At 45.3% G+C, this 25,484-nt stretch overlaps 1 protein-coding gene across 1 annotated transcript in view; it reads left to right on the forward strand.

Annotated features, from left to right (window-relative positions):
* The window catches only part of LOC119187887 (glutamine synthetase), a 35,976-nt gene extending 17,769 nt beyond the window's left edge, over positions 1-18,207 (forward strand). The window contains exons 2-6 of the mRNA XM_037435994.2: positions 5,378-5,548; positions 5,660-5,821; positions 6,784-7,058; positions 9,162-9,361; positions 17,237-18,207. Of these exons, the coding sequence (XP_037291891.1) occupies positions 5,378-5,548; positions 5,660-5,821; positions 6,784-7,058; positions 9,162-9,361; positions 17,237-17,525 (1,097 nt within the window). The 3' untranslated portion in view covers positions 17,526-18,207. The remainder of the gene's footprint in view (positions 1-5,377; positions 5,549-5,659; positions 5,822-6,783; positions 7,059-9,161; positions 9,362-17,236) is intronic.
* The last annotated feature ends 7,277 nt before the right edge of the window (positions 18,208-25,484 follow it).

Below are 25,484 nucleotides of genomic sequence, written 5' to 3' on the forward strand. Positions count from 1 at the left end.
ACGCAGTGTTGATCGGACGTGTGCCCGTCGTAGCGGCGCATGACGACACCCTTCTGCCGCTCCCGAAGCTTCGTGTCGTGCAGTGAAGCTTGCAATCGACGCAGGATTCACCTGTTGAAGCAAATGAAGGCGCAAGCGTGTGCACCGTTCTCTCTGTAGTCGCGCGTACTGGGTTGCGCAGGTATAGCTGGAGTTGTGCAGTCAGGGTAGGCATATGGCCTTATGTAAACTTGGCCACCAAGCAGAAACGTAAGCGTTTTTCTGTACTGTTAAACAATGTCAGCTTATGGGGCATATTCTGACACCCGCGCGCTCCTCTCAGAGGGTCTCACGTAAAATGACTACTCTCACTGCTGTTAATACGTTCATAGACTTCAGATCTTCGTAAGTAACGATAAAAAGCTGACTACGGTAAACGCTCAACCAAAAAATTTGAAAAATTGAATTGCTGCACAAACTTGAAGAAAAAAAAAAGAGAGACAGGAAAGAGCGCAGACTACCAACTGTTTATTGTCGTTTTTGGAAGCCAATATATACGCATGCTATGCTATATATATTGCTATATATATATATTGGCTTCCAAAAACGACAATAAACAGTTGGTAGTCTGCGCTCTTTCCTGTCTCTCTTGTTTTTTTTCTTCAAGTTTGTGCAGCAATTCAATTTTTCAAGTATGAGCCAACTAGTCTGCAAAAAAGTATTGGCTCAACCAAAGCCTCCATAGGCTTCTGTCTGCGTGTCTGAAAAAAAAAGTTTGTACACGTGCTGCGTTGGACACACCTATAGTCGTCGCAGCAGCTGTTACTCACATACTTTCCCAAGCGCGTCTGTGCGAAAATAAGTATGTGTGATTGAGCACCTGCCAGTTGCCATCTGCATTAAAAAAAGAAAAGAAAATGAGCATAAAGTGTTAGCTTTTTTTTTTTTTTTGAAAGCGCTTCATCTGACGCGTTTTGTTTGTTTTACAAATTTACGTTACAGAGATGCCTTTAATATTAGTTTTAATGAAAGTGACACTGCTGGGTTATCCGGGTTACTTAGAACAAGAATAGTTGTTCCTTGGGCCTCATATAAAAAGTCAATGCCGCGACACCCATGCAGAGCCAAAAAAAAAAAAACAGGAAAAAAATGTAACTTTTAGTTTAAACATAGATTTGCTCAAGTAAGCAGAACTGAACGAAAAGCATCTTGCCGCCGATTGGCTGGGAGCCTAGCTCGTCGTATTAGTGCCTAGTCTAGACACTCACTCTTTCTCACACACTCACTCTTTCTCGCTCACACGGTCTGTCTCGCTCTCTCTCACCAACACCGGTGTTGCTCTCACACTCGCTCTTTCATACACACTCTCTTTCACTCTCTCTCTCTATTTCACACACTCCCTATTTCTCTGCCTGAACATGTGGATGGGGAAACGGCGCCTGCCTGTCTCACTGTAATAACAAAACTGCGTGCGTAATTTGAGGGTGTGGGCTTTGGATTCCACCTGTGGCAAGATCTTTTTGTACAATAAAGCTATTAGTAACCAGTTCGAATTTTTCGCGGTGCCGTCTCGCAAAGGGGAAAAATGCTTTAGCGATTGAAGCCTATAGGGCGCACGTTCTTTGAAGACCCGCACACTACTAAGCATTCATCTGCAGAAAGGAACAATATATTGAGATCACGTAATTGCTCGGGTGTGATGAGCTCGTAGTGCATACCGCGTACGTTTCCCGCTAAAAGATTGCTGTTGTGCAGCCTGGGAGTGGGGCCATATGCCTTTCTTTTTTTTTTTCCAAATAACTCTCCGAATAAATAGACCGTGATTATCGTTGAAGACGTCAATGCTGACATTGCGAGAACCGACAAGGAGAATTGTTTCTTGCCGTTCGTCAGAGACAGCTTTGGATTCCCATGCTACAACGACGCCAGTCAACCAACCACGCTTAACAGAGAACCCCGCCATGGTAGTCTATAGTCGCTAACGCGCTCGGCTGCTGACCCGCGGGTCGCAGGATCGAATCCCGACGGCGGCGGCCGCATTTTAGATCGGGCGAAAATGATTGAGGACCGTGTGCTTAGATTTAGGTGCGCGTCAAAGAACCCCAGGTCGTCAAAATTTCCGCGGAGCCCGGTGTCTCTCATAATCAAAAGTGGTTTTGGGACGTTAAACCCCAGCAATTATTATTGCGCTTTACAAAGTGTTTTGATTTGTTGCTTACGAACGTAGCGGAAGTGGGTGCAGAACAGGTCACCATGTTCCACATAACCGCAGAGCGATTTCCACAACCATTACTCTAACGGAGTACGCTTGGAAGTTATATCTATAGTTACTTTCAGAGCAACGCAAGAACAGGACAAAGCACCAAATATGAGAAATGCAAAAATCCTCTGCATCTCTTGCGCAGTCAATTTTTTTACCTTTTTTTCTTGAAATTGCCCAGCTTATCTCAGCTTGCCCAGCTTATCACGCTTCTGCGGTCGTGTAGTGGTTGCTTTCAACACCTTCGCCGGACATCCACTTCTACCGCGCCGGCTGAATGCGTTATGCTATGCATTTCACGCCGACTAAACGGGTGTCCCTCCGTCACATTATTCGATCACCACAATAATGAAATAAATTCATAGCGATGCTGGGTTTGAAAGCAGGTCCCCAGGATCCAAAGGCGAGTGCCTGGCCCGTAACTATAGCGGGGAGCGTTTTGTAACAGTTGAGGTGGTTCTGACAGTGCAATTTTTTCATGCTTTAACTTTTCGGGTGACACTCAAGTATTTACATCCCGTCACCTTGACCACGAGTTGCCAAAGCCAGCCGTTCTTCTCGTAAACGTCCCCCGAAAAAAAAAAAATTCTTGGGTATAGGGCTTTGGCGAGTGCCTTAACCATTGTGCTACATAACTGAGCTTGCAGAATGTTAATATATCGGAAGTATATCAATTCGTTGTACCAGTGGTACAAAACTGTGAAACGCTTTTTGTAAATACTTTCCTGAAATAATTAAGTAGTGAACAATAAAAGCCCTCTGAGACAGTATGCATAGCCGCACATCACGAAAATTCGGACTTTTCGAAAATACGATGCCAAACACGCGTTTTCGTGATCGTGGGATGGACCTTTCGTTGGACTGTTGCATTACGCCGACCAACGCTGGAGATGAGACAATGAATTGGTACACCCCGAGGTTTCGTTGCAATGGCTGCATTAGCGAACTTTAACCGGTAGGGCGACGGAGAGTCGGAGAGTCTTGTATCTCTAGCAGGCATCCTGTTTTTTTTTTGTTTTGTTTTCTTCAGTTTTCTTCGTGTTGATGTTCGGGCACGCTTTACGAGCCTCGTCGGACCTGGTCTGGACGAAAGTGGCGTGGCGCCTGACGTAGCAGCGTCCTGTTTGTTAGGCATGCTATCTGTATCTGCGCCGTCTTGGCATGTGCGTCTTTTCAACCCGTGCTTGCAGCAACGCTTTTTGCTAGCCGCAGCTGGGGTTTTCCTCGCCGCACGCAGCCGGCGGTTTCTTAGGTTTGCGACAGGCATATAATAGGCGAGGTGCAACCAGGGCGTCACATGTGCGTTTTCCACGTCGCTTCGTTTGTTTGTTTTTACGATAGTGACAAGGTCAAAAAAGAAACTCGTGGCGTTGATGATGTTGCATTTATCTCGAGTTTCTACATACTGTCCTTGTAAACGTCTCCCTATGTGACCTCTTGGAATGCTTATTACTTGAGAAAACCCTGGTCGCATCACCTTTGCGGCGCAGCAGTAGACGCATTTGACTGGTTGTTGGCGTTTCACGAATCGACAAGTATTAAAAGTTCCAACTGATCGCGCAGTAACTGTTCATAACTATATATTTGTTTCATGATAGGGAAGGGAAAAATCTACACAAAGGGCGTATAGCTCGGACAAAAAAAAAGGGATGGGGGGGGGGGGGGTGGCGTGATGTATATACAATGCGGTAAGGAGAAGAAAAACGTGAATGAGCGCTCTAATCATCGGAAAATAAAAAAAAAGTACAAAAAGACGGGACACGAAAACGACAGGACGGGCGACTTCTTGAGTGAGTGAGCAAACTTTATTTAACCAGCGGATTGAGGCGTGGGCTTAAGTCTTCTTGTGTCCAGTCTATTTAGCGCTCTGCTTTTATTTTCAGACAATGCACCAACTCGCACGGCAACACATTTTATTAAGCTAGAATAAACGCTGATGGTTGTCAAATAAACAGCTCTATAAATTTATTCTGTGAACAACACTAACGCTGCATGCAGTGTTGCTTATAGGAAGCAAATACCGTTAAACCCACCGAGTGAATCGACTATTGTTATCGTGCCACGTGTGCGCGTTCCGACGTTTTGAAAGCCTCTATTTTTACCTTTTGTTCTTCCCAGTGACTGTGAGCAGGTTACTTCCAAGTTTCTTCTTTCCTTTGCACAGTAGTTTTCGCTGCTGTTCACCTCTGTGAAGCGGTTGCGTCTAGTCCTCTCATACGAACATTATTTTATATCTTGCCTTATTACAGTGTGGTATAAGCAGCTGGGCAAACTCCAGATATTCCTGCCCGACAAAATGAAGTAATTGAATGACGGGGTGAGGTATGCCGGTGGCATCCGCATAGGGCATATATTATTCAATGCGGCTAAAACTTTTTATGCTAAAATGGGCTATCTAATCATTCGCCCTCACCACTGGGTCTTCCAGAGGTGAGGGCGAGAACTTCGATACAATTAGTAGTTACTCCCGTCGCTCCACCTTCTCTGTGAACGCTCCCCTCCCCCCCCCCCCCCATTTTTTTTCTTAAGAGCATTCACAACGCACTCGCGCGCACACACACGCGCACACACACACACATATAATTGTGTGTATGTATATATATAATTCGGAGTGTGTATATTGTCTGTGTTTGTCTGATAAATGCGTGGCTATATCTGTGAATTATAACCACTATAGCATAGCCAAACTACTCGCAAGACAGATTTTCTGCCACCTTATTGTTGTTTTCATGCATCTTCTATCCGCAATGCGGAAAAGCAAGATTGCAGTTGATCCGAGCACTTGCGTAAACACGCGTCCTCGTAACGTTTGCGTTTGAGTCAAAGAAATTTTTACCATTGTGATTATGACAAATTGAGCAGCACGAACTTTTTTTAATTATAAATGGTGTTACATAACTACTTTCAGCAGCTGGTTATCACGTAGTTGCTATCATTAAGCTCTGAAATGGAAACGAGCTGTAACGTGCAGTGATATACTTTATTACGAGTTTTGTAAGCAGGTTCTACAAGGTAAGATAAAGTAATGTGATGTAGGGCGTAATATTAATCAACAATGTATTTTTTGTTCTTGTGCGTGTAAGCAACCAGATTTGGAGAGCTCTGTTGGTGACATTCCCAAATTTTATTTCATTTTAGGCGAAGAAAGTCGTCTTGAGAAAACTGCGGGGAAGCCCACGATGTTCCACTACTTGGACCTGCCTATGCCCTCGGACAAGTCCTTGTGCACTTACATCTGGATTGATGGTACCGGAGAGCTACTACGTTCGAAGACACGAACCGTCAACTTTGTGCCAAAAAGTGCTGAAGGTAACCAATACTGTGTTTTTGTTAAATTTCTCTGTGCTCAATGGAATTTTCATGGAGTAATTTCTGCAAGTCGCACTAAAAAAAAACTTGTGTTCTCTTTCTCCTTGTTAGAGCTGCCTATGTGGAATTACGATGGCTCCAGTACTTATCAGGCCCAGGGATCTAACTCTGATGTGTTTCTCAAGCCTGCCGCGGTGTTCCCGGACCCTTTCCTGAGGGGCAACAACAAACTGGTCATGTGCGAGACGTACAGGCCCAACAACGAGCCAACAGGTACAGACAACTTGCCATTGTCTGTTCTTCCTTCATTTATGTAACGGGACAGTTGTTGCTATGACAAAAAAGATCTTGAAGTGTCAAGAGGCAGTAGGATTGGGCGTGTTGGTATAACATTATAGTGCTTTCCAGCGCAAACGACAGGGCAGGAGGGTACAGGAGAAGAGACGAGACAGAGCGCTGAACTGCCTACAATGTATTTCTTGCGAAGGTCTTTGCTTTTATACAGTTACCAGTCGCAATAATCATGCACGAAACACAATACCAAAGCATAGGTACATCACACCGACAAGCAAAGGAACAAGCAAAGGAGCGCGACAGAAGGGGTGCTACCGCAAGCATCTTTCAATGAGCAAACCTTTTCTGCCTTTATAAGCTCGCGTGTGGTGCGATCCCTGCATCTTGCAACAATAGTACACTGAAAATATTGGCCGGCAGTCACACGTGCTGCAGTGAACAGACGGCCATCTTTGTTTATAGTGATCCACATTGTACATATGTTCCCTCAGCCTCTCATTTATACAACGACCTGTTTGACCGAACTAATACCTTCCACACGATAACAGCAGCTGATGCACCACATTACAGATACGCAAGATTAGGCAAGAAATAAATTGTTGGCAGTTCACCGCTCTGTCTTGTTTCTTCTCCTGTCCCCTCCTCCACTGTCGTTTGCGCTCATAAGCACTCTTTATCGTGAAGTGTCCCAAGCTTTTCATGTTCTTGGGTGCAACGCCTTCTTCGTTGACATTTTACTTTAGCGTGCTCTTAGATTCTCCACAAAGAGGCAATCTCGTTTGTCGATGCAGTTGTGGTGGTGTTGTTTGCTCATTAGCATGCCGGCTGGTTAGCAGTTGCGCGTCAGCAGTGCTGTGGCGAAGCTACAATATTGGGAATGTCATCCTTAGCTTTTTTTGGAGTGATAGCATTGAGAGTAATTGTTTTCTTTTCGTCGTCAGAAACAAATCACCGAGCCAAGTGTGCCGCTGCTATGGAGAAGGTGAAGGACCAGGAACCTTGGTTTGGCATCGAGCAGGAGTACACATTCCTGGACACGACAGGCAAGCCCTTTGGTTGGCCCAAGGGCGGCTTTCCGGGGCCCCAGGGGCCGTACTACTGTGGAGTCGGCACTGGGCGTGTAATGGGCCGCGATGTGGTCGAGGCCCACTATAGGGCCTGCCTCTACTCTAATATCAACGTCTCTGGAACCAACGCTGAGGTTATGCCTTCCCAGGTACGATCATTTTCGCCGCTTTTATGTCCTTTTCTCTCTCCCTCCGATGTTCCTTTCTCTGACGACGGCGCAGACAGAAAGAAAGGGCGCGGGCACACATGCTGAGCATGTCAGGCCAGCCTGCGCTGCGGTTGCGGCAGCTTAAGGTCCCTATATAAAACTTGTTTCATCTAGGGACCCTACTGTAGTTCTCCCCCGCTCCCCTCCTCCTTGCGCACTGGTGCCGCTGTGCTTCCGTTGTGAAAAAAAAAAAGCCTTTCATGTAGCGTGGCCCTTTTTACACACATATATCAAGCTCTCCCGCTTGGCGCGACAAATTGTAAACAGTCGCTCTTACTTTTTTTTTTTCGCTGAGCTTTCTACAAGCAGAATTTTATTCAGTACGTAGGAACGCACCGCCTTCTATTCAGTTCGTTATCGAGTACATGACTGGAAGTGTAGTGAGATGTTCACACTGGCTCTGTTTTTTTTTGTATTTCTCTTTGCATTTCTGTCTGTGGCATGGGAAGTCGTGTTGATGGAATTTCATATGAATGACACTGTGCGCTGGCACTGTGTCACTGCAAGCAGATTACCGTAATTACTCGTATCTAACGTGCACATTTTTTCCGGTTAAGCGAGTTCATAAATCGCATACGCGCAGAATCGAGTATGGAATACGGTCATTCTATTGCCATCGGCATTCCAAAATGGCCGTCCCCTACGTGTGTCGGCATGGTGCGTCGGCCATTTCTGCCTATGTGTTTCCCATGTGCGGCACTTCGTACGTGTGCTGAGGAGTTCGTCATCTTGGTGTGCATTAGCATCGACAGCATGGAAGGGCAGACTCCAAAAACTCGATGAGTGCACCACGATGCCGCTTTTAAAAGAAAAGTCATCGCGTGTGCTGAAACGGACATAAATCGAGCTGCATCGCGGTCGTTCGGAGTTCCCGAAACGTGCGTGCGGGACTGGCTGAAACAAAAGCAGAATATTGTCAACAGCACAGATTCACGTAAAGGCTTCAGCGGACCACAGCAGGGTCGGTTTCCGCAAATTGAAGAGCTGCTCGGCGAGTATGTGATTGAGCAGTGAGCGGCACAGCGGCCCGTGACGACAGAACTGCTTCAAGTGCAGGCTATGCAGTTAGCCTTAAAAAAAGGGCTAATGCGGAGCCAGTTTAAAGTGAGCAGATGCTGGCTAACTAACTTCATGAGGAGGAAAGGCTTTTCCCTCTGAAGGCGAACGGACATATGCCAAAAGTTGCCGGAGGAGTACGAAGAAAAGCTTCAGTTTTCAGAGGTTTGTCCTAAACTTGCGGCACAACAACGGCTCCCTGCTTGGGCAAATCGGGAATGCCGATCAGACGCCTCTTTACTTCGACATGCCTGGCACCACAACCGTCGAGAAGGGGGCGAAGCAAGTTCGCGTGCTGACTTCGGGCCACGGTAAAACTAGTGACGGCAATGCTCCGTTGCACGTCAGATAGGCACAAGCTTCCCCCGTACCTCATATTTAAACGGAAGACGCTCCCGAAAGGAGTCTTTTTCCTGAGTGGTGTGATCGTGTGGGCCAACAAGAAAAATGGGTGCGCGTTGCAATCGATGTCTTACTTTTTTTTTTTTCGTCGTGGAAACCGGGTGCGCGTTACAATCGAGGGCGCGGTAGAAACGAGTAAATACGGTAATAGAGAATGCGAGCAAGGGGGTTGAGAAGGCCTCGGGATCGGTGCCAGTATACTTAATGGTACAATTCTCGACTATCGCCACAAAGGTTGCCATGGAACTGCTTAGTACGGTGTGAAGTTCTTTAAACGCAACCTTTGCACATTGCTGACGCTCTTCCAGAGCTGTCACAGAATTCCTCACATTGTCGTTTGCTGTCAACTGAGTCACCAATGGTGAATACACTGCGAAAACTTTTGTTCGATCCTGCCTTTGGTTTCGTATTCCCTGAGGCACGGGTAAAAAAACGTTCATCGAAAAGCTGGCAGCGAAGTGAAGGTCACAAACGAACAGGATGTTTTTGCTCTGCTGTGCCGTTTCTACGCATTTCAGACTAAAAGTGCTGCATGCCAACTAGCCTTCCTTGTGGGGTGGTTATTTACTGACCTTTTGTACGCAGTGGGAGTACCAAGTGGGCCCCTGTGTTGGCGTGAGTGCTTCTGATGAGCTCTGGATGTCCCGCTACATTCTTCATCGCGTTGCCGAGGACTTCGGCATCGTTGTGACCTTCGACCCTAAGCCCATGACTGGTGACTGGAACGGAGCGGGCGCACACACCAACTTCAGCACTAAGGCGATGCGGGCTGAGGGTGGAATCAAGTGAGTCCCTATATCACCCACATCCTTGCATTGTCGCTTTTGGTGAGCATTCTAGTGGCTGCCAAAGTGCTGCGGCACACACAAAAAAAAAAGCAGCTTTGCCATATTGGTGCCAAGCCCAAAGGAAGTGCGGAGCGGGGCGGCCTTTATTTTTTTACGGCTCCACTTTTCTGGACAGTTCCGGTTTTCAGCTGATCTTGAGACGGAGGCTGTTCACAGTAGGGCCGCACGAGCGGAATGCATGCACCTGTCGATTGGCCTATGCGATGTTAGTGAAGTGCTGGCGACTGTTCGGCGAAACAGAGGTGCTCGTTGGCGACTATCATCAGCATCTGCCTATGCGTGTTCAATTTAAAGGAAGTACGTGCACTGTTACGTTCTGTACTGCAGCGGCACTAGTTGCATGGTTGCAGTCGTGGATGCCAGAAACGCTACAGAGGGTCTTTAACCCGCGCGATTGTTTACATTTGCTTAAGCTACTGTATCTAGAATATAATCAGCGAACTCGCTCGCTGGATTCCTTGCCGACCAATTGTGCCCCCGCGATCTCCGACGACAGCGCAGATCTGGCCGACTGACTCACCCTACGCTATCTCCTGACACCGTGAAGCTCTCACCGAGTGGTGCCCCGTCCTTAGACTCCTTTGACCCTGTTCCCATCTTTCTCTATCTTCTCCTTACTTCTGTATGTGGGTGTCCTCGTCTCTATCCCTATCCCTTTTCTATCCCTATCACTTTAAACCCCCTTATCCTCATCCCTCGTGAGCCACTGTTGAGGTGTCGAACTATGATGCAGACAGTTACAGGGCTTTATTTTTATTTTTTTTTTGTCTTTTAAAAATCGCTTTTAAAAAATCGGCCCATCTGCACTAGGTTGCGTTCGGCGTCGCATCGCAGTGCTTGAATGTGCACGCGCTTCAGCTTGTTAAATAGAACACGACGTTCCCGCACACGTATATTCAGGTAGGGAGGGTGTGCGTGTCGGCAACAGCGAGGCACACTGACGACGATCAGGCCATTGATCGCGAGGTTCCAGAAATGTAGGTCAAGACACAGGGACAGGGAAATGATGAATTGCCCATTTCATTAGCTTTTACACGAGCCAAGTATGTAATCAATAAAAAAAAAATATGATTTAAAGGGCTCTCTTTTCTGTTCAACTCAACCTTAATGAAAACCAGAAGATAAGTAAGCTAATAAAGGTGTGGGGAATGTTCACTGTACTATTTTAAGTGCATCGTAGCAATTGTGATATAGATGTGCATAACAACAAAGTGGACAAAAAGACAATTTTAACTTCCATTGGCAAGCACTAAACCTACAACCTTCAAATGATGCACCTGATGCTCTGCCGTAGCTCAAGTTGTATAGCATTGCCTGCATTTTCCAAAGGTGGCAGCTAGGTTCGGTGTCTGTTGGGGGCAAGTTGTCTTACCATCCACTTTGCTTTATTAACATACATATCACAATTATACATATGCAATAGTGCAGTTTAGGTCCCCTGTACCTTTGCTTAGCTTCACTGTTTACTGGTTTTCAATATCCTGCATAAGTGTAACTGGAAATTTTGAAAGGATGCAGCAGTACCCAAATGGTTTTATGAAGGGCAATGTAAGCTTGAATGCCACAGTGGATCATCACTTGAACACTGTGTCTGAATAAAATAATCCGACGGTCATCGCATCTAAGTTATTATGTCCAGCTGCTATTAATGCATATGAACGATAACAAATTGAAGTCCATGTATTAAAAAATACCTCTTTGATTAGATGCTTTTTACAACTATGCATGTTAGTTCAATTGTTTATATTTGGTATCGCATTTTCACCAAGCATACAACTACGATGTCATTATGTCTTTCATTGTGTTTTTATGTGTACAAACACGACGCAATATGTGGTAATGCTATCTTTTGTACAAGTGTACATATTAATGGTTTGCATTTTGCTTCCGTAGTTACCTCATAAACTACTTTCCCTTTTACTAGTACAATTATTTGCTTTTGCTAGCACATATCCTTGTATTGCTTCTACATTGGTTGGTGCAAGCTTTTACCTCTATCTCCTGTTTTTTATTACTGCACTTGATTCAGTGAAAAGTAAACAGTAACTGGCTTACTAGGTGTCAATAAACAACTTTGTGAACTCCATATGACACACTGATCATGAAATTTTGAAATTTGAGGATTGGTTATGTCACCAATGTAAATATAATATTGCTTTACATCCATCTATGAAATATCTTCAGTCAAAATAACTTAACCTCTGTGGTTTGAGGATACATGTAAGAGAGAAAAAAGCAACATTATTGAAATAGACTGTTCGGTTACTATGGAAGGAGCCAGGGCCAAGGGAGAGTTGGGGTTCTGACACCCTCCACAGCTTCTTCATGCTTGAACTTTTTGGGTTGCATTATAGTATTTACACACCAACCACCAGTGGCTAAAGTTAGCCTTTCACCACATAAACACTGCCCGGGAAAAAATTCCTGGGTTTAGCAATAGATCGAGCCCCTTTTGCAGGGTCCTGTGGGCAGTTGCAGCTTAACGGTTGCCAATTGGTTTCGAATTGCAGATTGCAAAGCCACATCTCCCATGGCCATATGTTAGGTCTCTTGTTAAGTGATCGCAAGAAGACTCTTGCCAGACACTGAGTTGAAGTTATTGTCTCGCTAACCGTATCAGTTAAGGTGTTTGCATCCTACTGGCTTCTGTGCAGGGCAACTGTTCAGGCTTGGTGCTATTTTGTGTAAACGTACGAGTTCATGCGACATGGGATGAGGTCCACATGCATTGTTGCTCCTAAATCAGGTTGCTTGTGTCTGGTTCTATTTTCACATACATAAGGCATTGAAGGGTAACATAGTCACATCAAGACAAAGGGCCCCTGGGGTGTTTGCAAAATTGACTCTGCATGATACTTTGTGAGATTGGTTCCCATTGGCTATACCTCACTTGCACCCCCCCCCCACCCCCTTTGGTGCACTCAATCCTGCTGTGTCAGACAAACTACCCCAACTATCTGCGAGTGCTTCACTGAATTAGTACAAACGCAATATAGTGCATAATATGAAGCCATACTACTCATGCACTAGTCTTTACCAATTTATTCCTTAATTCGTTGCCTGCATTTCACTCGAGGATATTCCAGAAAGACTGTTCCAGCAACAATAGCATATGGACTGCATGAAGTGAAACAGTGTTTACAATCTCAGCCTTACGAATCGAACCACATTGCTTGTGAAACATAATAAATGATCTGAACAACACTTGACCATTTGGAAAAACAAACAAAAAATGTGTAGCATACAAATGGTAACAAACACAATATACACAGATACATTATTGATTACGGTAGTGGATGCTCACAGAATACATAAATATTCTGCCATGGCATTATCTCTAGATAGTTCAGGGTAAACAAATTATAAGTTACATGTAGCTTGCAAAACTTTAATCAGCAGTTTTTCTATTGATTCAGAGCATGAATTACCTACAAATCTGGCTAAGCCATGGTCAACTGGGTTTGTTGGTTTTATCGTGGCGAACGGCAACAAAAGCTATCGTTTTTTTCTTTGGTTAGCAATTGTAGTGGCATGAGACAAGCCTCAATACATGACGTTATTGTCCTCCTTTAATTGCATTGCAATTTCAAAACTAGTCTTCTAACAAAAAAAAAAAAACCTGACAATTTCTCATATAGGCACTTAGGCTGCTGGGGCTGTTTTATAATTTACAACTCATTTCTTGGAGCGTAGATTGGTGTACTAACCGGCAAGTATGTTAAATAACAATCATTCAAAAGGCACGAGTCAGTATGAGTGCACGAAGAGTAGGTAAGTAGACACGAGTACGACTGTGAGTGAGTACTTGCAAGTGGGAGTAGGCGTGCAGCAAATGTGATCAAATAATTTTTGTTCTGCAATATAGAAAGGACTTCAATGAAATTTGTCTTCAGAGCAATTACTATAAAAAAAAAAAGTGCCGCCATATCCACGAAGTGAATGATCATAAGTTGGCGAAGCTCTGGAGGAAAACCTGGTAAACCATGAATCTTCTGTACATTTTGCCTACTTGATTTTATTACAATGCTCCCCCTAGCGTACGTCGCCGCACTAAATCGAACGATTGCCTTCCACCAATGACACGTGCCATATGTGAAATCATTCCTATTTTATAACATCTCGCATCTTTCATCAACAACTACAAGTACCGCCGTCTAGTTTATAACATCTTGCATCTTTTCATCATCAGCTACAAGTCCCGTCATCTAGTGAGCACTGAAAGAACTAAACGAGAGGTGGCTACATGCAGGAGACGGAGCCGCCATCTAGTGAACACTGCAAGAACTAAGCGAGAAGAGGCGACATACAGGAGACGGTACCGCCATCTAGTGGACACTGCAAGAACTAAATGAGAGGTGGCTACATACAGGCTACAGGGGACGCACAGCCCACGCCCTAAGGAGCTTCGCCCCTAAAATTTGATCCCAAGTAGACTTAACAGCTCTTAACAGGGCACTGTGCAAGTGCAGGAACATCGGCATGAGCTGACAAGCTCCTGCACTGATACTTTAGGTCTATAATATACTCCAACAATTTGGTGCTATGAAGTATGAAGTTCAGCCTCATGGCATGATGCAATTGTAGCCGCGCTACATATGGCTTGAAGTCTTTCATGTATTGCAGCTTACACCTTAGTGTGTGTGCTATGGGGGCGTCATTTCTTACCTGCTTTTTAATTCATATGTTTGCATGTATTAAGTTTCACATTGCTTGCAGCATTTAGGCTATGTTTTTTTCAGAGGGGGGTACTAACTCGTGTAATAATTCTTTGTGTTCACTGTTACTGCGTTTCGCTAAAACCTTACTGTTTTCGCATGTCGCAAGCCATACCTTCATATATCGCAACATTCTTAAATGGTGTCCATCATTTTAACACTCGCCTTAACAAAGACAAGCTGAGCTCATCGACATAGTTATAAGTCTTCTACTGAAAACAAGTAGGGCTCATTCACACTGAAAGAAGTGTTTAGGACGCCACAATTAGGCTACTCTGAATAAGTTATCCCAGTTCTTTATGGTTCAATTCAAATAAACAATGCAATAAAAAACTGTAAAATACGCTCAAAGCAGGCATATTGATAAAGATAAAAATGAAATATAGCAACTGCAAATTAAAAATAGCTGCAGCTCTGTTTGAAAAAAGAAGAAAATGCATGTTTGCCTGAGCTTTGTGCAATGACAAATTTCGCTTCTGCTGAGATAATGGCTCCAACTACACAAAATAGCCTTTTTTGCTAAATTTTATGGTTAAGATGATCAATGCTTTTTAACGTCTACCAGCAGTGGATGCAGCCAGATGTAAACAAACCCCCACAGGTTTTATTCACTGGCTATCTTGTCCCTGCGCATAGTTTTTTAAACTTCAGTTGGACATCTTCTGCACTGAAGGCCAGAGAGGTTAGCGCACTTTCTGTGGTGCAGTGCAGTGAAATTATTCCTTTGCACATTCACAAAAAAAAATTTGCTTGTTGTATAAAGACACATGAAATCAAATATGGAAATAAAAATCGGACCAGTATTTTTTATCGCTTCTGGCAAGAAGTGGGGTCAGAAAAGGGGTGACACAGATTACAAGCATGATGGAAATACCGTATTTACTCGCACAATCCTCGCACTTTTCGTGGCGAACAGCCGATTCAAAGTTGGGGTGGGGGGTGCGAGAATTGCGTGGGGTAAACTTTCTACGAAAACCTAGAGCGAGAAAGAAAACGAAGTGGCCGCAAATCTGGATTCTCACACCAGCAACTAACATCAAGCTTGGAGAAGTACCAATTAAAACTTTCCTCAACAATAAAAGCACAGGTTCAACAAAAGGCAAGATTTATTTACTTGCACTTTTTGTGTCTCAAATAGTCGAGAATTGGAGTATCATAAGTAAAGCTTTTGTTGCTCAACGTTCGTCGCTTTGAAGGCTCCTGTTAAGCAATGAACGCTTTGCGTTCGTCGCTCAACAGGAGCGCTCAAAAGGTAAGCGTAGGACGTCAGGATCGGGCTGATGGCTACTTCACAGAATCATCCGCAGTTTCCTTCTGAAGAAATAGTTTATCATCAATCCCAGATTTAGGCTCACGGAAGGCCCAACTCGTATTGGTGGCTTTCAGCTACCCTCACCAGTATCGAACACAGAACTCGTCAATTCCGAACGGCCCACTGACGGCCCTGCTGTTGTTGTTTAGTGCATGATCAATCACTTTCAACTTGAAAGCAGCCGTGTAGCTTCAGTATCGCCCCATAACGTGGCAAGATTACAGACACAGCAACCCGCAGTTGACACTTTGGCTTGGCTTGGATTCGATTAATTCTCTGTGCAATAATAGTACGCTTGATGCTTGAGAGATGACGCCAGATGGCGCGTGCTATGATCCGTGGCTCGAACGAGCAGACCACATTATTGCGGCAGTTTTCAAGGGTGCAATAATTACTCGAGGAAAAAAATCTTATTTTTTTGTTGAGTGATGGGGGAGGGGGGGTGCGAGAATTATCTGAGTGCGAGGATTACGCGAGTGTGTACGGTAACACAGTACATAACCAAACACCCAAGTAGTGCAGGAATGTACAGTGACTCAATAATGAGAACCTAGTATAATTGTTTGCTATATCAGACTCCTGACAACTGTACTCATGACTGTAACGTAGGTGTCTTTGTAGCTTAGCAGGCAAAGTGTTGTGCTGATAAGCATGAGGAAACTGTTTTGATTTCTGGTGATGATGCCCCGCGTTACGATGGGGGCAGAGAGCAAGAGCACCAGTCTGTTATTGTGAGCAGTATGAGAGAGAACACGAATGTATAGGAATGGCTCTCTCCACACTATGCTTCATTATCGCAATAAATTCACAAGCACCTAATGATGCAATCAGCTGCTGCTTTGTATCGGCTCTAGCAAGGCAGCAATGGCAACGCTTAGTAGAACCATCGTGCCTTTAGTTAAAAAAAAGTGAACATAGTGCGCGCTAAGAGAACGGGAAATTGAGGGATGAAGCGTGGCACGAGGATTTTTGCACTTTTTCACTGGAATAAACAACAGTGTTCAGACACACTGCTTCATCTCTTTAGGCCTGTTCATCCTGAAAACCCGTTCATCTAGGAACGAATTCTTCGGATTTTACACCCTTTTCAGTGTTCCCATCAGCTGCTGCTGTAAACCACGCAACAGTGTGTTCGAGGCTATTTGCCATGCACTTCCATATTCCCTGCCACAGTGTTCGTAAAAGTACTTATTTTAGGTTGATGTTATAGAGCACAAGGAGAATAATCCACAGTATCGCCCCGCCGCGGTGGTCTAGTGGCTAAGGTACTCGGCTGCTGACCCGCAGGTCGCGGGTTCGAATCCCGGCTGCGGCGGCTGCATTTCCGATGGAAGCGGAAATGTTGTAGGCCCGTGTGCTCAGACTTAGGTGCTTGTTAAAGAACCCCAGGCGGTCGAAATTTCCGGAGCCCTCCATTACGGCGTCTCTTCGGCATCGGAAACGCCTCAGTATAATCATCAGCCTAACTTTTCCGGTTTGAGTCACTGACTGTTTTTTTTTTCCACATCGCCCTAGTCTGCATGCTTTTCGATACCTGCAAGCATCAACGGCACTGTGGGCAAAAGGTTTGTATATGTAAATCAAACTTTCACCAGCAGAGTTGAATGGCTAGCCTTTTTTAGTTACAAACTAGTGTGCCATACTCTCCTGGCAACGTGGCTGTCATTTCGCAACTCTTTCTGATTACGGTAATATGGTTTTAACGCATAGTGGTGCTCTTTGCGGTGTATACAACCAGTTCATTTGCGAGGTTAAGACAAGCCTGCCTCTCCTCTTGCCTCACAGGGCCATTGAGGCGGCGATCGCTCGCCTCGCGAAACACCACAAGCGCCATATTGAGGCCTACGACCCAAAGCAGGGCCGCGACAACGAGCGCCGCCTGACTGGCCATCATGAGACGTCGAGCATCCACGACTTCTCATCTGGTGTGGCCAACCGTGGCTGCAGTGTGCGGATCCCACGAGCCGTTGCAGAGCAGAACAAGGGATACTTCGAGGACCGCCGGCCATCGTCTAACATGGATCCCTACATGGTCACTGAAGTTCTTGTCCGTACCTGCCTCCTCGAAGAGTAGACCATCACAGCAGAGAGTTTTCAGTCGCATGCTAACTCGGGGCTGCCTTTGTGAGCCTTCAAAGATATCTAATGTGCGGAGCAAGCTGGACTCCTTTAGGGTAAAATAACTGTTCTATAATTTGCATGTTTTGACTATACCTGAATCGGCTCAGTGAGAATCTGCATGGCAGCCAGATAACTTTAGTTTCTCTCCCTTTGTGTGCAAAAGATAGTTCTGCCACTTGTATTCATATAATAGTATCCCGAGTGTGAACGTTATTTTTATGCAAAAGAAAAGCTATAACTTCGTTGGAAGATATTTGTAGTCTTGTTTTCAGAGGAGCTTTACGAAATGTTTTCAAGATGTCTTCCAGTACTATGTCCACCAAATGTTGGCTGTGAGCAAATTGTGAAAAGTTACACAGCCTGAACTCCAATGAAGGTCGCCTAAGGTGTGCTGGGTTTTTGTGCCAGACAGTACTGGCTGCCACTCGGGACTCACCGGTGCTCTTTTCCGCTTGTTGAACTGGAAAACACGTGTGCAGTTCCGTATATTTAGTGTGCAGTTCCGTATAGTTATCTTAATTTCTCGCTCTTTATATTTGTGTGTTCAAGCATGTGTAAACTGTAAGGTTCCATGTTAGTAAGGAAGGCATCTGAAGAGAGGCCCTTGGTTGTTTTCATTAGATGTTTCTAGAAAGCTACTCATTGCTGTTGAATTGACATGACATCACGCCACTCGAGATTGTGCACAATGTAGTCAATTCAGTTTTTCTTGATGTGATTGTGAAGTTCACATTGCCAAACAGTGGGATGGTATATCATTCATGCCCATGGTGCAGTGTTAAAAAAAATGTTTTCCTCGTGTTGCACAGTGAATGTTTCCACCCTCTCAATGCATGTATCTCGTGGTGGCACTCACAGAAATTTGAAAATGCATGCATCATGGGAAACTCTTATACACACATATATGGGCATCCTCATGGCCACAACATTCCACTCGTTTTGTACAGTTGCACATGCAGCTTTCATTTGTGAAACCTTTTTGTACATAAGAATCTAAGTGCCGTTGCCCCTGTGGGTGTTTTTAAGTATCCAGCGTGCTTTTATTTGATTGACATTTCCGAAACTCTATATATTGTTTATTAAAAAGGAAAGCGAAACCTCGTTTTGTTTAGTTTATTTCTGTGACATTTTGATTCACTCACAAACTTTGGTAGATGTAGAAAGTACAGCATGCCCCGCATAGCGATACTCATGTTATTACACTATTCACAACAAATTTGGCTAGCTATGTAGTTCATAATTATGCCGGACAGCATCACTACGATATTCGTTAAGAATGCGTGCTCATATTTGCAGCGTACCCCTAAGCAACAGCAAAACTAACACGGCCGTGAAGTCTGAAGTGTCTGGCTGGGTTTAGCTACGAACGCCACTTTTATTTCATGTCATAACTTTCACTTTGTCGTTCCTAGCTCGCCGGGCTTCAGGCTTCATTGAATGAAAAATAAGGGCCTGATCAAATCTTTGTCCCCCCCCCCCCCCCCCCCCCCGTTGGATTGGGGGATGGGAAGCAAAGCGTGAAAGAACGATACACCCGTCGCTTGTGTCTATTGGTCATTTCGTCCATGCCGAGTTGCACTACCCTTAATCCAGTACTGCTGAACAACAAATCAACATTGATATCTGGTGAAATGAGCATTAAAAAAGTTTTGTTTTTAAAGATTGGCGCGCATGCCATTTCGCAAAGCGTGTGTGCATGTGCCAGTTTTAAGTCGCATAAGCTGGAATGAAACTCTCGAATAATTGTCGACATTGCCATTGTCTTTCACGTGCGCCATGCGGCGAGCTGCATATGAGATAGAGAACGTCTTGAGATTTTTTTTATTCTTCCCATGTGTCAACTTTTCACTTCGAGACGATGTGTTGCATTCGCTATCAGCTCATCTTCTCAACTCCTTTACTTGTGGCTGCCAGGCGATTTGCGATATAGTAGCGCCTTCGGGATTGTGAATGAGTCGCACATGAATGAGTCGTGCATGTCATTAGTCAAGCTGCGGAAATACGGTACGCAAATACACTAAAGCAGAATGGTAGTGCTCTTCCTTTCCCGCTCATTGCGATTTTGTCTCTAAATCCCAGTAACAATGTGTCTTTCGAGCGACAGCTTCATCATTACCAGTGTGTATGCGGACAGGCGACAACAAGGGGTGACAACCCTCAAGTAATTTTAGAGTGAACACTGATATGAGATTACACTGACAGTCTTTTTGGCCGTCGTAATTGTCGGTCCGCGCCGTAATCGGTAACCTATATCGCGCGAAATAAGAACTAAATAAAGAAAAAGAATCGCTCAGAATAGAAATGGGGTTCAATTTGGGCCTCTTCGTGGCAGCCCAGTATTCTACCACTGAGCAATGCCGGTGCTCGAGTCTCCATCGCAGGCAGTATTCATGTCGGCTTCATGTCTGGAAAAGTAACTGTGCGTCAACTTATAAACAGGTGAAAAATGCCCAGGCGTCACAGAATGCGAATTGTGTAGGTAGTCTCCGTCACAGAAAGACGATACACAGGCTTCATGTCGGAAACTGTGTACTTTAACGTAATGTAGTGGGGTAGAAGAGTGAAAAATAACCAGGCGTCACAGAGGCAAGCGCCACACAGTGTGAATTGCATAACAAGTGGGTAACCGCTACTGTAACCGCTAGGCCACCGTGGCTGCCTGGAGGGAAGAAGAGGACTAAACCTGGTGCGTAACAGTGACAGCCGATGGTGGAATACATTGCCATAGCTCCCCGCCAAAACTTTCGCGTCATATGTGCGAACACACGCAAGCGTAGACATGAATAGAGACCGCACCCCTCCCCCGTGAAATAAATATCTGGCAACGCCCCTGGTAAGCTGGTATAATTGACCAAGCTGGCTGGTGTCCCGATATAGCCAGCTTGATCTTGTTCGCGAGGCAATGGTGGTCTTCAGGGCTCGAGCTTGTGAGGTGAGTCTCCTATTTCCCGAAGGGCTGGTCCATATACGGGGTCTCTATAGGTTGTGTTCACAATTCCATGCAATCAGGGTGCGAATATTGCACGCTGGGTAGACTGTGCAGTTTCAGGTAATGGGATACGCAGTATGCAACAGGGTGCCGTGCAGGGATCTTCGGTCTGTCGTTCTCAGAAGATTGCCGTGATTCTTTTCCAGACAGGATGGGGCGCGGTGGCGTACATGTGTTCCCCTACCCACTCTCTAATTAATGGCTCATAATATCTCAGTACTTTTTTTTTTTTGAACGTGCTGATGTGGTTTCAGACGAACCCTGAGGAACAGCCCGAAGATTGTGATACCGGGCAGTGGTGTGAGCAACTACACTGTACGCTAGAGATTCGTGCCCGAATTCCAGATGACGTATATTTCCTGAAATTGTTGTTCATTCAGAATGTCCAGGGTTTCTTCGGAAATTCAGCCCTTTCGAGAACTTCTGCATGTTGTTTACGAGTATGCCGCTGTGTCTGACTCGTACTTGCCCGTCCTGGTCATTAGAACTAAAGGGAAAAAAAGATATCCGCTGGCTATATCTACAAAGCTTTGTTTTCTCACCTGTGCTACAGCGCCGCCCGCTAGTGCAGTGTGCCCCGCCACGGTGGTCTAGTGGCTAGGGTACTCGGCTGCTGACCCGCAGGTCGCGGGTTCGAATCCCGGCTGTGGCGGCTGCATTTCCGATGGAGGCGGAAATGTTGTAGGCCCGTGTACTCAGATTTGGGTGCACGTTAAAGAACCCCAGGTGGTCTAAATTTCCGGAGCCCTCCACTACGGCGTCTCTCATAATCAAATGGTGGTTTTGGGACGTTAAACCCCACATATCAATCAATCAATCTAGTGCAGTGTGCTTGAAAAGTTGTTTGTGGGGCAATATCTGGCTCGGCGAATCTACTATATGATCGCATTGTTCACAAGTGTCACGAAAAGCGTGTCGATGTACACTGCACAAGTCGGTGTACAGCTTTTGACATGGTTCAAAGGCGGCGGGTTCCTTGTCTCGATAATTACATAGAGATCCTGATTTCGTGTTGTGCGTGTTATACCACCGACTTCTGAAGCATATGTATGGGTCATATTTTTTTTCGCACACCATTCGCAATGCTACGCAGATATTTATCCCACAAAGATAACGGAAGGCAGCTTATCGGCGGCACATTGTTACTGCCGTTGTGTTGTCTTCAACTCTTTCCTGTCGAAACGCAATATGTCGAACTAGAAAACAGCAATGGGGCAAACGTCCGTTGTATGGAAGACCTTCATTCAAGTCTGTAAAAAATAAAAATAGCTAACAGATTAGATGAAAGAAACGTTTGTTGATTTTTTGGGGGGGTTGTTGGAAATTAAAGTGGATGGCGCCCTTCTTTCAAGACCCCATTGATTACAACGGCTCGATAAGCCTGGTCAAGGGTCGCCAGTTGGCTTCCCATTTCCAGTTTCGTGAGTCGCGCCTCCCAAGGCCATCTGAGGGGAGTACTGTACAGCAGAGGCGAGATGGCAGCCTCCGAGCGTAGTGTGCACAGATATGCGATGTAGCCCAATGTCGGTGTTGCTTCGCACCACAGAATATTGTTGCTGCATCTATGAGGGTCACATTCTTTGTAACCTGCGTGAATTTGGGAAAGTGTTCGTTTGCAGGGTACGCCAATACTGTGCTTGTCTCCTTAGTGTGAAACGGGCGAGGGGGGCTTAGTTTGGGTTTAGGTTAGGCATTGCAATGGGAAAATAAACGAGAAAGATGGAACTGGACAACACTTCTGTCAAGCCGGGAACGCTTCGCGGCATGTAGAGTATACGTGGGCGAGTAAAAAAGTGGTAATAATAAAAAGAAAAAAAGCGGCTACATGATCGTGTATGCTGGGGCCCTAAAAGGACACCACTCGGTGAATCTTGAAGCTGCTATGCTGTATGCACGTAGACGCATGCAGGGCTTCAACGATCCTCAGCGTATGTGCCGCATTCGTAAATACAATGAAGACTTGCCTGTTCAGTATACCCTGTACGTTGTCGTGTTTTTTGTTTGCATTTTCAATACAATGCGGTTTTTTGATACATACGAGATGTGTTAGAAGTAATGAGACGGAGTTGGTAATTACCAAAGTTTTATAGTTTTTTTAATAACAGTGATATCACCTTCAAAGTAATTTCCTTGGGCAGCTATACAGGAGTGATTGTTCCCACTATTGGTAGCAGCACTGGAAGTCTTCAACCCGAATGACTTTTTACTGCTCGGTCACAGTTCATTGAATGTCCGCCAGAGTTGCAAAAAGACGCCCTTTAAAGACATGTTTCAATTTAGGGTAAAGCGAAAGTCACAAGAACTCGATTTAGGCGAATAGGGTGTTGAGCAACATTAGTAATGCGAACTGATGTAAAAAGTTCCCTGCATGGGCGAAAGGACCGTGCCACACGGGGCGCTGTCATGATGAAGCAAACGCTTCTCTGCAATGTCTCGTCTCACACGAATCACTCTCACATGCTCAAAGTGTCTGTTGAAATTTGATGTTCGGTGAAAGTTTGTAACACTTCAGACATCATACTCATTGTAAAACGATCCATGGTCTGATTTCACAAGAGCCCTCAAACTTTCGACGTTTTTGTCAATTTTTGAAGTCGCGGGTCTCCCTGAGCGAGCTTCATCTTTAACATTTTCTCGGCCTTCCAAAAATGATTTTTGCCTGTTGAAAAACTTGTGTTCTTGATAAACAATGTTCCCCGTGCGCTAATTTCAACTTTTCAAAAGTCACACTCGTGGATTCACCAAGTTCAACTTAAAACTTCATGGCATAACTGTGCCCTAAATTTCGACGCTGTAACACACAACAAAAACACCACTGCACTTATATATGGCGCTGTCAAAACTACCGTGTTAGCTGTATGGAGTTGTAACTCAAACTGAGGAAGTGCAAAAGATAAACAAAAAACCTAGCACATACTATTAGGTACAATGTCGCCAGATTACTCGCGGTGTTGCCAGTGTCACAACTTTTCTAACACATTTCGCATATTGTCTGGGGACAGTCAACATTACTGTACTCCTTGAGCTCGATTATTCGAATCATCCAAGTATGCGGACAGTTTTGCATTTCTTCCCCGCCGATACGCGGCCGCCTAGGGCATATATAGTAAAACCACCGACCTGATGCCGCCAATGCACCGCCGCGGTGGTCTAGTGGCTAAGGTACTCGGCTGCTGACCCGCTAGGTTGCGGGATCGAATCCCGGCTTTGGCGGCTGCATTTCCGATGGAGGCGGAAATGTTGTAGGCCCGTGTGCTCAGATTTGGGCGCACGTTAAAGAACCCCAGGTGGTCTAAATTTCCGGAGCCCTCCACTACGGCGTCTCTCATAATCATATAGTGGTTTTGGGACGTTAAATTCCACATATCAATCAATCTGATGCCGCCAAACTGTATCACGGTGGGTACGTTTCCCAGCAATGTGGCGACTTTATGGCACGTAAAACTGTGAAGAACACGCGCTGCATAATTTTAGTGCGGGGTAAACGTCGGTTTGCTTCTGCAAGGTTTGCGTCGCGCTGCAACTTGGCAGTTTAGTTCCACATTTCTGTATGTACGGCACTTCTTTCCGTTCCATACGTCGAGCAACGAATGCGTGGAGGAACCGTACATATTACATGCTTGGTCCTACTTTTAATTTTTTTTAGTGTCGCAACAAGAACATATGTTGTCGTATTCATCAATCCGACATGTTCGTTGCTGCATACTTCAGGACGCCCGAATGGCTGTAAAGGGCACAACCAAACGACATTGATTGATTTGTGGGGTTTAACGTCCCAAAACCACCATATGATTATGAGAGACGCTGTAGTGGAGGGCTCCGGAAATTTCAACGACCTGGGGTTTTTTTAACGTGCGCCCAAATCAGAGCACACGGGCCTACACCATTTCCGCCTCCATCGGAAATGCAGCCGCCGCAGCCGGGATTCGAACCCGCGACGTGTGGGTCAGCAGCCGAGTACCTTAGCCACTAGACCACCGCGGCGGGGCGAACCAAAAGAAAGAACTTCCCGGCAGTGAAACGTCTCCTGGTTCAAAGCACTACCCTAAACCACGGAGTATGATTAAAAAGGTTCCATGCTATCATTACATATCATTGTGTGCGTGCTCGCTAATTTTCGCTTCGAATGCACTCGACGTGCCTGACGCAGCGCCCAACACGCGCAAAGCTAACACATGACTGAAACGCCGACGGCAGTGAGAGATAAGGCTGTGCTAGAGCACTCTGTTGCCTTCACGCGCGTCGTAAATTGAGCCTGAATGTTTACTGGATGCGCGGTCCGAAAAAAGCAGTCACTTTCTGCACTGTTTATGAGCAAAAAAAAAAAAGTACGTGCCAAAATTACGATGTAGTTGGGAGGAGCACCGGATTGGTCTTTCTCGGATTAATTTTTGACCACACGTGTATTTTTTTAACGTACAGCTGTAAAGCTAAGTGCATATAAGCGTTTTTTTTTTTCATTTTCTCTCGATCGAAATGCGGATATGTTAACGGTTGCTGATTGCGTACAGCAAGTGCCAAGTTTCAGCTATTCCAAACTGCTTGCCCAGGCCACGAGAAAATTTCACTGCGTGCACCGAAAACTTTGTCTCTTTCCTTATTTATTTGTATTTAACGAGAAAAGTGTCTGTATAGATCGAAGTAGCACACCGCCACAAGCACCATCATTGCTGTTGGAACGTTTTTACGTGGTGGAACAGCCAGTCACATCATCCTAGGGCGACGTGACTGGCTGTTACTACAGCTGTATACTAGAGATAACTGGTTCAAGATGTGCCCTATACCCATTGCCCTCTCCTGACTATCATTATTGCTTGCTGCTTAAAGGTTGCCCTTCACTGACGCTCTTGACTTGGCCTACGTTCTCCATTAGGGGGAGCAAAGTTTCACCGTAGCTCTTTCCCTCTTCCCCTGCAGTTCACT

The sequence above is a fragment of the Rhipicephalus microplus genome, chromosome X (assembly GCF_043290135.1).
Source record: "Rhipicephalus microplus isolate Deutch F79 chromosome X, USDA_Rmic, whole genome shotgun sequence".
In the NCBI taxonomy this organism is placed as follows: domain Eukaryota; kingdom Metazoa; phylum Arthropoda; class Arachnida; order Ixodida; family Ixodidae; genus Rhipicephalus; species Rhipicephalus microplus.